Source organism: Schistocerca cancellata, chromosome 1, assembly GCF_023864275.1.
Source record: "Schistocerca cancellata isolate TAMUIC-IGC-003103 chromosome 1, iqSchCanc2.1, whole genome shotgun sequence".
Lineage (NCBI taxonomy): Eukaryota > Metazoa > Arthropoda > Insecta > Orthoptera > Acrididae > Schistocerca > Schistocerca cancellata.
Window position 1 is genome coordinate 453,599,102 of NC_064626.1, and position 14,577 is coordinate 453,613,678.

The following is a 14,577-nucleotide window of genomic DNA, read 5'->3' on the forward strand; positions in this document are numbered from 1 at the left end:
CACCCTACCTGCCAGCCGCGCAGATACGGAACGTTCCGGCTGGCAGCAGGTGTGAATGGCACGGCCGGAGGTGCGAAGGTGTCCCCGTGCCGCCACTTTACTCCCGTGCGCGCTCGGCCACTGGTTTCCAAAACCGGCTTCCAGCCTCCAGAGTCGCCGTAGTACGGCCGCCGATGGTGACGTAATGCAGCCGACCAATCGGCGCGCTCGGAGCCGCCTTTCGTCTGCAGCGGCGAGGAGATCCCTTACCTGCGCGGGGGTAGGCAGGCGGAGGCGCGCCGCCGAGTCTCGATTTAAAACATTACTCCGCCGTGCTCCGCGCCGACGCAGGCGTCTCCGGCGCCGTACCGCAGCTTCCAGCAGTCCAGCTGTCACCGCCTCCCTCCTCCTCGGCAGGTCTCCGCGGTGCTACGCTCGGCTGGAAGAAGACCGCTCGACCCCTCGCTGTCTCCTTGTTACCTCTCGACTTCTCTGGCGCAGTACTTTCTGCGAGGACCAGTTTCCGGGTGCATCGCATCCTCGTTTCACCGCGTAGTAACACCACCAACAAAAGTCGTTGTCGCAGTGCACACGCTACAATGAGGAAAGACGCCATCATTTTTACGGTGAGTACCTAAAAGTTTTGGGCATACTAACAAGAGTGTTCCATTCATCGGTTCTCTGTCTCATTGACACTAGATCTGGCTACTATGTGCCTGTTTCACACTATCAGCGCAACTTATTTTTGTAAAAGTTGGGAAGAGTGATAAGAGTTTGATGGCGCAGTGTGTCGCGATTCTTATGACTGAATTGAGAGGGAGAACGCAGTGTGTTTTTATGCATGGAGACAGTGCTAACCTCAGACATTCGCATATGTTGTCATCATCTGTAATGAAGTACTGTCTGACAAAACTCCACAGATATTCAGTCAGATATTGATAATATTTGAAGGTAGTGCAAAGAATGGCAACTTGCTTTAAATATCCAAAAACTTAAAACTACGCACTTCACAAAACAGAAAAAAAATTTCAATATTAATGAGTCACAGCTGGAAGCAGTCATCTCGTACAGATAACTGGGTGCATCAGTTTTTAGGGATATGAAATGGCACGATCGCTTTAGGCCCAACAGTGGATTAATTAGATGACAAACATCGGTCCACTGGTACGGTACTGTGAAAATGCAATGAATCTACAGAGAAGACTGGTCACATGTCATTCGTGCTACCCATCCAGGAATATTGCTTACATTGATTTCAAATGAAAAGCACAAAACTGTCGATATTCTCGGGTATTAATTTATTTCATTATCCAGTTTTTGGCTTACAAGTCCATTATCATACTTTAACAGACTAACATCGTCAAAGAGATACAATACTTGAGCGTGTGGGACCCACATCAAATAGGGTAACTGGGGATATTAAATGCGCATGTTTAGTCGATCGATTGGAGAGCTTCACGGAAATTTTGAAAAACTTAATCCTGCAGACGCATGAAATTAGATGCCAACCATCCCGCGAAAGCCTACAAGGGAACTTTCAAGAATCAGCATTGATAAGACTGGGATTATCCCTTAAGCAGCGCTCCTGTATGGACCACAAAAATTTAACAAAAATTATAGTGTTGAAAGAGACATTTAAGCAATCATTCTTCTTGCCCTCTACTTGTGGATGTTACGAAAAGCCCTTAGTAGTTGTCGAATGGGAAGATTCCTTCAGGCGTGCAATTCACAGCGGTTTGCGCAGTAGAGCTGTAGCAACAGATTGTACTGAAGGCTTCGTTACAGGACGGCTGGTAAGTTACTAAAAATGAGGACCATCCCAATAACAAAACTAAAAACTAAACTCATCCCGAATAGGCTATGAACACCCATCGGTACCGACTGGCCTCCGTGTCATCCTCAGCCCATAGGCGTCACTAGATGCGGACTAGGAGGAGCATGTGGTCAGCACACTGCTCTCCCGGCCGTATGTCAGTTTCCGAGACCGACATCCCAATAATCCAATGCTTAATTTGCCAACAATCTGGTAAAACTGCCAGGCGGGTAAAACTCTTGGACGAGTGTCTACACCGTTTCTGTTCTGCGATACGATTTGCGGCCTATGTAGTTACCATTTTTCGGGTCGTATTGCCCTCGCTTAAGTGTTTCTTGTGCTTTTCGCGTTGTTTGCATCAGTAGTTAATACCGTTAGATGTAAGGAGCGGCAGTATGTTTCTTTGGGCATAGTCTTGCTTTATAGTGCGTATTATATCTGTAGATAGTCTTTCTACTTCTGCAGATAGAGTGTTATTCTGCAGAAAGTAAATAGCATCGCACGGGGAATTTTTTATTGTAGCATATGTTAAGCATTCTAGGAGTTTAAACTGCGGAGGGATGGTGAGACAGCCGGTCGAGGTGGGCGAGCGGTTCTAGGCGCTTCAGTCTGGAACCGCGCTGCTGCTACGGTCGCAGGTTCGAATCCTGCCTCGGGCATGGATGTGTGTGATGTCCTTAGCTTAGTTAGGTTTAAGTAGTTCTTAGTTCTAGGGGACTGATGACCTCAGATGATAAGTCCCGTAGTGCTCAGAGACATTTGAACCATTTTTTTTGTGTCAGCAACGATCATTCGAAACAAAAAATTATAGTAAATATGGCCTCTCATACCTTACGAGGTATTACCACCTCTTGTACTTCGATCATATAAATCAGATCTCTGTGACTGCAAGGTCTTTGCTTTCCACGTTTTGAGAGGAAGTAGTATGGACCAAAACAAGATAAAAAAAAGTCCACTGAAAGTGGGCTGTTAAGTGCATACCTTAAGAGGTATGAGTACTCGTTCATCTTCGCTACTCTTCTGCTGAACAAGTGATCATAGCTCTCACGGTATGCATTTTAATGTTTACTAGACAATATTTTCTTGTTGTGGCCCATACTACCTCCTCTGAAAATATGGAAAGCAAAGAGCTTGCAGAAGAAGATATTTGTTTCGCAGTATCGAAGAAGTGCTCATAGCTCTCAAGGTACGCATTTTAGAGCCTGTGTTTACTGGACTTATTGCTTTAAATGATCGTTCCTTTCATCATCATCATCATCATCATCATTTAAGACTGATTATGCCTTTCAGCGTTCAGTCTGGAGCATAGCCCCCCTTATACAGTTCCTCCATGATCCCCTATTCAGTGCTAACATTGGTGCCTCTTCTGATGTTAAACCTATTACTTCAAAATCATTTTTAACCGAATCCAGGTACCTTCTCCTCGGTGTGCCCCGACTCCTCCTACCCTCTACTGCTGAATCCATGAGTCTCTTGGGTAACCTTGCTTCTCCCATGCGTGTAACAAGACCCCACCATCTATTGTATCCCTATGCAAGCTGCTATTAGTACAACTTGGTCTTTGCGTTCCATATTGGAACGGTACGTAGCAGCCTAAAGAATGTCATAAATTGCGTTCTAAGAAAAAAAAATCATTACTAGTACGTTCTGTACAGTTTTTCTTAGGATATAGGCATCGTTCCTTTCATATCCATGAATATTGACCTCTCCTCCTGGGACACCCTGTGTATCCCTATGCAAGCTGCTATTAGTACAACTTGGTCTTTGCGTCCCATATTGGAACGGTACGTAACAGCCTAAAGAATGTCATAAACTGCGCTCTAAGAAAAAAAAAAATCATTACTAGTACGTTCTGTACAGTTTTACTTAGGATATAGGCATCTTCCTCCAGGTACATGCCAGTTCGGATTTTACGTTTCCACGTCACTTCTCCGTGGATCAAAAGAGACTGATGACTTGCACGGTCCTTCTTTGTATATACTTTGTAGGCGTTGTTATGTTTACAGTCATGCGTTACTAAGCACTCAGTCCCGTAATGCTTTGTATTGTTCGGGCCTCATTTGTACTCATTACTAATCAAGGACGATTTACAGGTTTACAGCAACATCACATGTAAACTGCACATGTACAAAATATTAGAATACTATAAAATATATCTGGAGGTCACTGTGTTGGGCTAAATTATGTCAACAAAGGTGGCCTTTACAAAAGACGACAGAGGAAGTATGTTAAGAACTCCGACAAATGTCATCTCAATAGAAACTCCAATCATATTCCTCGAAACAACACCCACTAGCCGCGCGGTAAAGCAGCGTGGTCTATGACGCCCTGTCACGGTTCGCGCGGCTCCCCACGTCGGAGGTTCGAATCCACCCTCGGGCATGAGTGTGTGTGTGTGTGTTGTCCTTAGCGTAAGTTAGTTTAATTTAGACTAAGTAGTGTGTAAGCCTAGGGACCGATGACATCAGCAGTTTGGTCCCATAGGACTCCACCAATTTTACATCTACTATGTCAGGTAAATCGCCACTGAAGAAAAAAATGAGGGAGTGTAAATTCTACCGTAATTTCCCTGTAGAAGTGGTTTACTGTTTCTAGCATCCTGAAAACATGGAGCAGCAATTGGCTCATACTTATACGACAAATTGAGCCGCCCGGGCCTGTGAACCCGAAAAATTGGTATACTCTGCAGTGGAATGGTTAACGGTGAAATTATGCGGAAATTTTTCGATATTGCTTCGGGACGAGTTAAGTCGGCGGTTGCCTCACAGGTGCCTTGGTTTTGCCGGAGGGCGAGCCCCGCAAGCAAACCATTTGCATGAAATTGGCAGTTTGATTTTACGAGTTACCCTCGCCCACGCTCTTTTGTTCGCTGCACCCGGCCTTAAAGCAGAGTCGTGTCTAGCGCATAATCTCTGCGCCGGATCTCGCGACAAGAATGCTGGCGGGCAACAGTTCTGTTCTGTTTGTGGAGGATTGGCCAGAAAAGCCGGCAGTGCGGTGCTCGAACTGGTATACCCCGCGGAAGTAAGGCGACATTGTAATGAGCAACAATAGCAGTTTATAAAAGGGTTAGAGAAAGTAATACGGACAGTCGTGTAATATGGTGGAGCTCCTTTAGGCATCCAAAAATCTGGAACTCAGTGGGCCCTTTTTTCTTTATTTTATTCCCCCCCCCCCCAAAAAAAACAAAAACGCTGAACTCCGCCCGAACAGGCTATTATGGCCCAAGGGTACCGACCGGCCGCCGTGTCAACCTCAGCCCACAAGCGTCACTGGATTCGGATATGAAGGGGCATGTTGACAGCACACCGCTCTCCCTACCGGGTGTCAGTTTCCAAGACCGGAGCCGCTACTTCTCAATCAAGTAGCTTCTCACCTCACCAGGGCTGAGTGCATCCCGCTTGCCAACAGGGCTCAGTAGGCCGGTGGTCAACTATCCAAGTACTAGCTTAACTTCGGTGATCTGACGAGAACTGGCAAGTCCGTTGGCTATTTTCTTCCCTAATAAATAAAAATACAGTTATTTCCTACCGTACTCGCCAGACCAGTCTAGAAGATTTTTTTTCCAGCCGAATGGGTGGAGTTTTTTTACCAACAAGAATGATGCAGACCAGCCTTGAATGAACACAGTTCCTAAAATTGTTTCATTTGTATGAAAAATCGTCTTTGTCTTCAGCGTGACTGTAGGATCTAATGAAAACCATAACGTGATTGCTCAGCCCTTTAACAAACTCCAGAACACTTCACAACTGAAAACAGAGTACATGTGGTGTCTGTTCTTACGGCGATAACAGCCAACGAAGCTAGTGAACCGGGGCACTACGTCGGTGGTATAAAATGACAGTTTGAGTCTGACGGGAAGCTTGCTACGGTAACTCGTGCGGATTTGGTGCCCAATGTATTTGAATGACGTAGTGGTCAGCGTATCTGCTTGATCAGCAGGAGAGGTGGGTTCGAATCTCAGTCGGGAACAATTTTCAACTTGTCCTATTGATATAGGTCGGTGCCCATTGGCAGCTAATGTCTTTATTTCGTGTCCTGAAAGTAGGGTGTCAGGATTGTACCTTTCCGTTGTTCTCTCCCTATATGAATATACAGCCAACGATCTTTTCTTGCTACGGGGATTGGAATGGGGTACACTAGCTTAGTGGTGCCAATTGAAGACCAGCTCGAATGAGAAGTAGCGTTTACAATGTCTGAAAAGCCGACTAAGGCCGGAAGAGCGATGTGCTGACCCCACCATATCACTCCACACCGCATTCCCATGACAGCGCATGGCAGAGGATGACTCGGCAGCCGGTCGGCATCGCGTAGTTTTCATGGCCTTATCGCGGAGATGATTTAGTTTTTTCTCCTTTTATCGAGCGTAACAGCCTTACTCAATGACCTCCTATCTCTACCAACAGACAGTTTTTTTTTTTGCGGTATTACGTCAGCGGATGAAATTTTCTCAGGTATTCTTTGTGATGTCAGGGCACTAGACACAATAACAGATTTTTGGCTGTTCCCATGGGTGCACCGACAATTTGTTCTCGGAATTCCTTAAGGTACTATGTGATGTCAGATCAGCACAATGATCACGGACGTACTGGAATCTCGGAAAGCTGGGCAGAGTCGATGTTAGGAAATCATTATTTGTGTTTATGGGGTTGGGGGTGGGGAGGGGAGGGAGAAAAATATGACTGAATTACAGATATGGCATTTAATTCCGTGTTTATACGGAGGCTAGCCAACAGGCGTTGTCCCGCGCACCATTCGCGGGTGGAGAAGGAAAGTGGGACACGAAATATCGTCCAGTGCACACATCTTAAGGTGACTTACGGGCTATAAATGGAACTCTGGAACCGAGCATTCAAGCGAGATGCTTATGCTTGGGTCTTCGCAATGTTTTGGCCAGCCCATGTCCGACCACAGGCCTAAATGCAGCACGCCGTGTGGCGTCCTCCAGCCTCGGCGCCGTCCCGTAAACCGGCCGTAAGAAAGAAGACCCTTGCGGTGAGCCGTCGTCCTTCGTCTCGTCCGTCTTCGCGCCGCCCGTCACCGGCAACCTTTACAAGTAGGTTCGCTCACTGAGTTCAGCACACAGGCCTACACGGTTAATCTGAAGCTTGTGGATGTATTCACAGAATGCAGACTTTCACGGCCGGTATTTGCGTAATTGCTGATATTTGTTTTATGGCCGTAAGCCTGTGGACGAAGGCATAATTCTCTGCATAACGTTTCGTCTTCCAATCCGGACGACACCAAGAGGCTTTAGCGACTCAGAAAGCAGTCACAGATTTGCAAAAGCTCAGCAAGCCGAACTGTTTATATACAGGGTGACTCATGAAGATATGCAAATATTTTAATACGTTATTCTACAAGTAAAACTAAAGAAAAAAGTTAATCTAAACATAGGTCCGCAAATGTTTAGTTACGGAGTTACGGCTAATAAAATATTTTGCCTGAAATTTAGCAACTTCGCTAACATGAAGCCATCGCAAAACTGTACGAGGTTAAAGTAAAGCACGATTTCCATATATTTTGTTGTTATTGGTCTGGTGAATCTAATAAAACATGTCCCAGATATGTATGCGCAGTAGTTTTCCAGAATATCCAGAGAAGCAAAGACGTAATTTCGTAAAATTTTTAATTTATTAACTACTTGGCCCAATTTGTTTTTTAATTACCATCACATCAGCCATAAATAATCACAATATCGGCAATTTCCTCTGTCGTAAATTTGAAAGACATCCGTTTTTCATAAATATTCTACGAACTGCAACAGTTACTATGTGGTTTCACTTAAATACACTGTCATTATGTTCTTTCACTGAACAGTACAGAAAAATAACTCGTTTAAAGGTTGGGGAACGACTGAAAGAACTCATTAACGGTTGCCAACAATGACCTGAAACTTTCTACAGTCGTAATGAAAAGTAAACAAATTTACTTCTATAGTAATCTTTGCTTCTCTGAATGTTCTGGAAAACTACTGCAGATATACATCTGGGACATGTTTTATTAGATTCACCAGACCAATAACAATAAAATAAATGGAAATTGTGCTTCACTTTAACCTCGTACAGTTTTGCGATGGCTTCATGTTAGCGAAGCTGCTAAATTTCGGTCGGCCTAAGTGGCCGAGCGGTTCTAGGCGCTGCAGTCTGGAACCGCGCGACCGCTACGGTCGCAGGTTCGAATCCTGCCTCGGGCATGGATGTGTGGTGTGATGTCCTTAGGTTAGTTAGGTTTAAGTAGTTCTAAGTTCTAGGGGACTGATGACCACAGCAGTCAAGTCCCATAGTGCTCAGAGCCATTTGAACCGTTTTTTGCTAAATTTCAGGCAAAATCTTTTATTAGCCGTAACATTTGCAGACCTATGTTATTATGAACTTTTTTCTTTGGTTTTACTTGTAGAATAACATATTAAAATACACTCCTGGAAATTGAAATAAGAACACCGTGAATTCATTGTCCCAGGAAGGGGAAACTTTATTGACACATTCCTGGGGTCAGATACATCACATGATCACACTGACAGAACCACAGGCACATAGACACAGGCAACAGAGCATGCACAATGTCGGCACTAGTACAGTGTATATCCACCTTTCGCAGCAATGCAGGCTGCTATTCTCCCATGGAGACGATCGTAGAGATGCTGGATGTAGTCCTGTGGAACGGCTTGCCATGCCATTTCCACCTGGCGCCTCAGTTGGACCAGCGTTCGTGCTGGACGTGCAGACCGCGTGAGACGACGCTTCATCCAGTCCCAAACATGCTCAATGGGGGACAGATCCGGAGATCTTGCTGGCCAGGGTAGTTGACTTACACCTTCTAGAGCACGTTGGGTGGCACGGGATACATGCGGACGTGCATTGTCCTGTTGGAACAGCAAGTTCCCTTGCCGGTCTAGGAATGGTAGAACGATGGGTTCGATGACGGTTTGGATGTACCGTGCACTATTCAGTGTCCCCTCGACGATCACCAGTGGTGTACGGCCAGTGTAGGAGATCGCTCCCCACACCATGATGCCGGGTGTTGGCCCTGTGTGCCTCGGTCGTATGCAGTCCTGATTGTGGCGCTCACCTGCACGGCGCCAAACACGCATACGACCATCATTGGCACCAAGGCAGAAGCGACTCTCATCGCTGAAGACGACACGTCTCCATTCGTCCCTCCATTCACGCCTGTCGCGACACCACTGGAGACGGGCTGCACGATGTTGGGGCGTGAGCGGAGACGGCCTAACGGTGTGCGGGACCGTAGCCCAGCTTCATGGAGACGGTTGCGAATGGTCCTCGCCGATACCCCAGGAGCAACAGTGTCCCTAATTTTCTGGGAAGTGGCGGTGCGGTCCCCTACGGCACTGCGTAGGATCCTACGGTCTTGGCGTGCATCCGTGCGTCGCTGCGGTCCGGTCCCAGGTCGACGGGCACGTGCACTTTCCGCCGACCACTGGCGACAACATCGATGTACTGTGGAGACCTCACGCCCCACGTGTTGAGCAATTCGGCGGTACGTCCACCCGGCCTCCCGCATGCCCACTATACGCCCTCGCTCAAAGTCAGTCAACTGCACATACGGTTCACGTCCACGCTGTCGCGGCATGCTACCAGTGCTAAAGACTGCGATGGAGCTCCGTATGCCACGGCAAACTGGCTGACACTGACGGCGGCGGTGCACAAATGCTGCGCAGCTAGCGCCATTCGACGGCCAACACCGCGGTTCCTGGTGTGTCCGCTGTGCCGTGCGCGTGATCATTGCTTGTACAGCCCTCTCGCAGTGTCCGGAGCAAGTATGGTGGGTCTGACACACCGGTGTCAATGTGTTCTTTTTTTCCATTTCCAGGAGTGTATTTGGTCGGTGCCACTGACGGCCGTGTGTTGGTTAGGAGAAGTCCAGTTGAGGGCTTGCAACCAACCTGTCAGCATGCTAGACGCACTGGACCTTCACCTGGATTATGGTTTGGGCTGGTATTTCATATGACAGCAGGAGCACTCTGGTGGTTATCCCACACTCCCTGACTGCAAAACTGTACGTCAGTCTGGTGATTCGAAGTGACGTGTTGCCATTCATGAACAGCATTCCAGATGTATTTTCCAGCAGGATAACGCTAGCCAACATACCGCTGTTGTAACCCAACATGCTCCACAAAGTGTTGACGTGTTGCCTTCACCTGATTGATCATCAGATCTGTCTTCAATCGAGCACATATGAGACATAATCGGATGATAACACCAGCGTCATCCACAAACAACATTAACCGTCCCTGTATTGATCGATCAAGTGCTACAGGCTTGGAACTCCGTCCCACAAACTGACATCCTGCATCTGTACAACACAATGCATCCCAGTTTGTATGCTTGTATTCAACAAGACCGGTTGTTAAAGTACCAGCATTTCCCATTTGCAGTGGCTTATCTCACGCTTACATCAACCTGTGGTCTTGCAATGTTCAAATGGTTAAAATGGCTCTGAGCACTATGGGACTTAACATCTGAGGACATCAGTCCCCTAGAACTGAGAACTACTTAAACGTAACTAACCTAAGGACATAACACACACCCACGCCCAAGGCAGGATTCGAACTACGACCATAGCGGTCGCGCGGTTCCAGACTGAAGCGCCTATAACCGCTCAGCCACCACGTCCGACTCTTGCAATGTTAATCACTTAAAGATGTATTCTCAGCATTTCCTTACTCTACATTAATTATTTTTTGCTGTTGCGATTTTTTTCGGTCTGTGTTTTTGACAAGTACACAGCTAACCGGACCATACACTTTCTCCTCGGTTAACAGTGATGCTAATTATTAGAGCACAAAGGAATTTTTCAACAGGTTTATAATGGTGTACTCTTTCCACGACTTTTCTGTGTGTTGAAGTCCTGTTTTACTCTCGGAAATTGGTATTTATGGGCTCTAGTTGTAATTTTCTTTGTGTATCAATATTTCTCTACCTGTCGTCTCAACTTTATACCATTATCAACCCCAACAAGAGTGAAATTTTAAAATAATCGAACGAATGTTACTACATGTTAATGAGGCGCAGGGAACAATAAAGAATATATTGATTCTTTCAAGGAAACTCTGTGTTTTCTGAATGGTTTTATACACAAAATATAACTTTTTCCCAATTGACGTAATTGCTATAACCGCTCACAAATCCTACATAGTTCAAACCGGACGTTTCGAACAAATCTTTAAGTTATTCAAAACCGTCTGCCATTAAACATGAAAAATTGTGTTAGAGCCACTGTTGTAGTACCCTGAAGTGTTCTCTTTCGGTCTAGTGACGATGGGAAGACGTAATGGAGTGGACTCCACAAGACAGTAGAAACATCCGCAAGATAGGCTGATCCACGACGACTCAGAAACCGACCGCAGTTCAAGGGGATTGTTCAAGGTCAGTTCCAAGACGAGGACCTCTCTCTCGACCGTAACTACCACATGTTGTCGATAGGATTAGGGCGGGTTACCTCGGGAACCAGAAAAGTTCCCTCACGTCCGGGGTGATCTTCGAACCACTTTGTCACAATTATTAGATGGATCACTGTTTTGTTAAATGAACACGTTCCCAGCAGAGTGTCCGAAAGTGACAAACTTAGGCAGATGATCAAGCAGCAGATCTTTCCGTTGTCCGTTTACGGAGGACATTAACGAAGTGTCCATTGTCCATTGTCGCTGAGGACATCGCCGTCCTGCTGGCAACAATACCGACCGCTCCAACCTGGACTTCTAGTCGGAACTCTGTTGGAGAGTTTATTGTTGTAAAAGACGAACCGTTCTTACTGATTCGTGTATACTGGAAACTTAACCTAGTACGTCACTTAAAGAAATGTATATTACAGAAAACCAACATACGAATGGTAAAAAAAAGATAGTGCCAAACGAAAAAAAAGCCTTAATACTGTGCAGACAGAGATCACTCCCTGGTGTACGGGAAAATCGGACATTAAACACCACCACTGACAGCGTTTTACATCAGTAAAATGAAACTACCACAAAAAGCGTTTCACTTTACTGATGTAAAACGCTTTTTGTGGTAGTTGTGCAAACCTTTGATAAAATCCTCCATGATTGCGTTTTCGTAATCGTCGCAACACTCGCCTCCTTCCTCTTAGCCTCATCAGTCCTCAGATTTTTATGAATGAAAAGTATATACTGATGGTCAGTGCGTTGTTGCTGTACAAAATATAATTAAAAAACTAAATTTTAAAAAATTGGCGTGATTCACCAAAATACTAGAGCATTTATCATACGTGCTATATCAAGACTCAAATATGTATCCTAGTAATAATATGTGTTCAGGGATTGTTTTGATATTAAGTCTTTATAAAACGACAACTGAAATATATAAATATATTTACGTAAGTCTCACAAAATGTTATTTTATTAGTATATGTTAAAATACAATAAGACTTATTTTTATAATTCTGCCATTTCTTATGGAGTTCCAAAGAATAGTTATTTTTTCAGTGAAACGGAGATATATTTTGCATTTAGTGCACTGCACAAATGTGAAACGCTTACATGCAGGCAACCTACATTTGAAACGACTTTCCTGGTTGTTTATCGTCATCTCAGGTAGAGTCATGACGTAGAACTTGTTGGCTTTTGGTCGTGACACAGGTTTTGGTGTCGTGAGGCAGTTCCTCAATGAAATTGCATGATCTTCTTGCTCTTGCATTCTCTCTTCTGAATGTGAAAGTATAGGTAGTCGCCGAATGTAGACCCAATGCTACATCGAAAAAAGTGCATCACTGTATAGATATGATGAAATAGAGGATCACTCGTCCGACAGCTTAGGGTACATTGGCATACTGAAGCATCTTCTAGGCACATTCTAGTTCAAAATTACAAAAACAAACAGAAAATACCGTTATTTGTCGAAGCCCGTTGATTCCACAATTAACAGCCTGTGCCTGAACTCTTCCAAATCAATAGGTAATGGCGGAACGTAGACACGATCTCTTATAAAGCTTCAAAGGAAATAATTGCATGGCGTTTGATTAGGTGAACATGGAGGCCAGAGGAAAAGAGCTGTATCATCATTACGATCAATCCAATGATCAAGGATTTTGATGTTCAACCACTCTCGCACAAAGAGATGCCAGTGGGGACGGCCACCACCTTGCTGCCAAATAAAGTTTTCAGGTTCACCTTATAATTGGAAAAAGAGCCATTCTTTCAACATATCTAGATAAGCCACCCCTGTTACAATAGCATCAGCGAAAAAAGTGATCTGCACATCGGAACAAAGCCTAGAAACGATCGTGTTTGGGGAATCTCTTTGATGTTGTACAAGTTCATGAGGACGTTTTGACGTCCAGATACGAACATTGTGGATATTTACCTTCCAGCTTAAGAACACCACACTATTAAGAAACACTGTCATTCTTGGTAACTGAAGTTTAAGACTTGCTCTCCGGGTAGGCTTCTTAGGACTACGAATGTAAGATGGTCTGACACGGTCAACATCCTTTTCAGACATTTTTAGTCGTGGCGTGCGTTACCCTTTACACGCAAATCCGATCGTTTCGAATTGAGTGTATCATCGGCGAATATTTTTGCCACATGGGGGACCGCAATTAAACTTGAAACGAAACGCGCACTGGACAGACTGACTCAGAATTGCAGAACCAAATCGCTTTGGGTGAGGTCGTCATTTCGCGGAAATGCTTATCTAAAACTGCTTGAGTTACTCTTTAATTGTGACCTTGAAGCAACACACTACAAGGCTTACAGTCTTGAGTTACTCTTTAATTGTAACCTTGAAGCAACACACTACAAGGCTTACAGTCGATACTATTGAAACTTATAACTGGGACATTTGTTTACGAACACTCTGTATTGCTAATAGCGGATAAAACTGTCACTAACTGTAATAGACACAAATACCTTCAGTTACAATATCTGTGTCGAAAAATACATGGTGCTCCATCTCTATACTACTTCATCTAACTAAAAAAAATATTAAATATTTTTAAAATTTTACTGCTCACGCTGACATATTGTACGTGATGAGAGATAATGATTACTTTAATCCAGCTATAACGATGAAATCCTACACGAAGCTGGAATGCGATTCTGCTATAATTTTGGTTCACAAATTGCTATCAGGAAAATTTTCTATCGTATGAAATGCTAATGAGATAAAACATCGTAGTATTTCATAATTCATGCTAATAAATGTCTTTCGTAAAACAGGTCAACTCCAAGCCAAAGTTCTCTGTGATTTCGGTTTGTGGGATTTGAATAAGATCACTGAAAATATTTGGCCGTGCCGTCTAACAGGAAAATCATGGAATTTCTTTAATGAAATGTCGAAAATTGCAGAATGCTACTTCAGATATACAATAGGGTTAATGTGGGTGGAACCGGTTCAAAACTGTCCCACAAAAATCCCGTCTTCATCATATCACACTTTTCTCACAATATTCTTGACATTAGGTTGTGTCTGGGATTGCATAAATAACACTCACAACTTTGAATAACACTTTTCCTTCAAATATACTTGCAACATATCTTACGTTAATTCAGCAATGCACAGCAATTAGAATCAGATAAGCAAAGGGATATGGTGAGAATGTGAATGAGAATGCGAATGCTGAAGAAATAGTCTACATTGTTCGTCACTTATACGTATTGGTTGCGGTCTTCAGTCCTGAGACTGGTTTGATGCAGCTCTCCATGCTACTCTATCCTGTGCAAGCTGCTTCATCTACCAGTACCTACTGCACCCTACATCCTTCTGAATCTGCTTAGTGTATTCATCTCTTGGTCTCCTTCTACGATTTTT

The 14,577-nt window shown here is 44.5% G+C and overlaps 1 protein-coding gene across 1 annotated transcript in view; it reads left to right on the forward strand.

Annotated features, from left to right (window-relative positions):
* The first annotated feature begins 283 nt into the window (after positions 1-283).
* LOC126176871 (atrial natriuretic peptide-converting enzyme-like) overlaps positions 284-14,577 on the forward strand; it is a 590,044-nt gene continuing 575,750 nt past the window's right edge. The window contains exon 1 of the mRNA XM_049924076.1: positions 284-605. Within this exon, the coding sequence (XP_049780033.1) occupies positions 579-605 (27 nt within the window). The 5' untranslated portion in view covers positions 284-578. The remainder of the gene's footprint in view (positions 606-14,577) is intronic.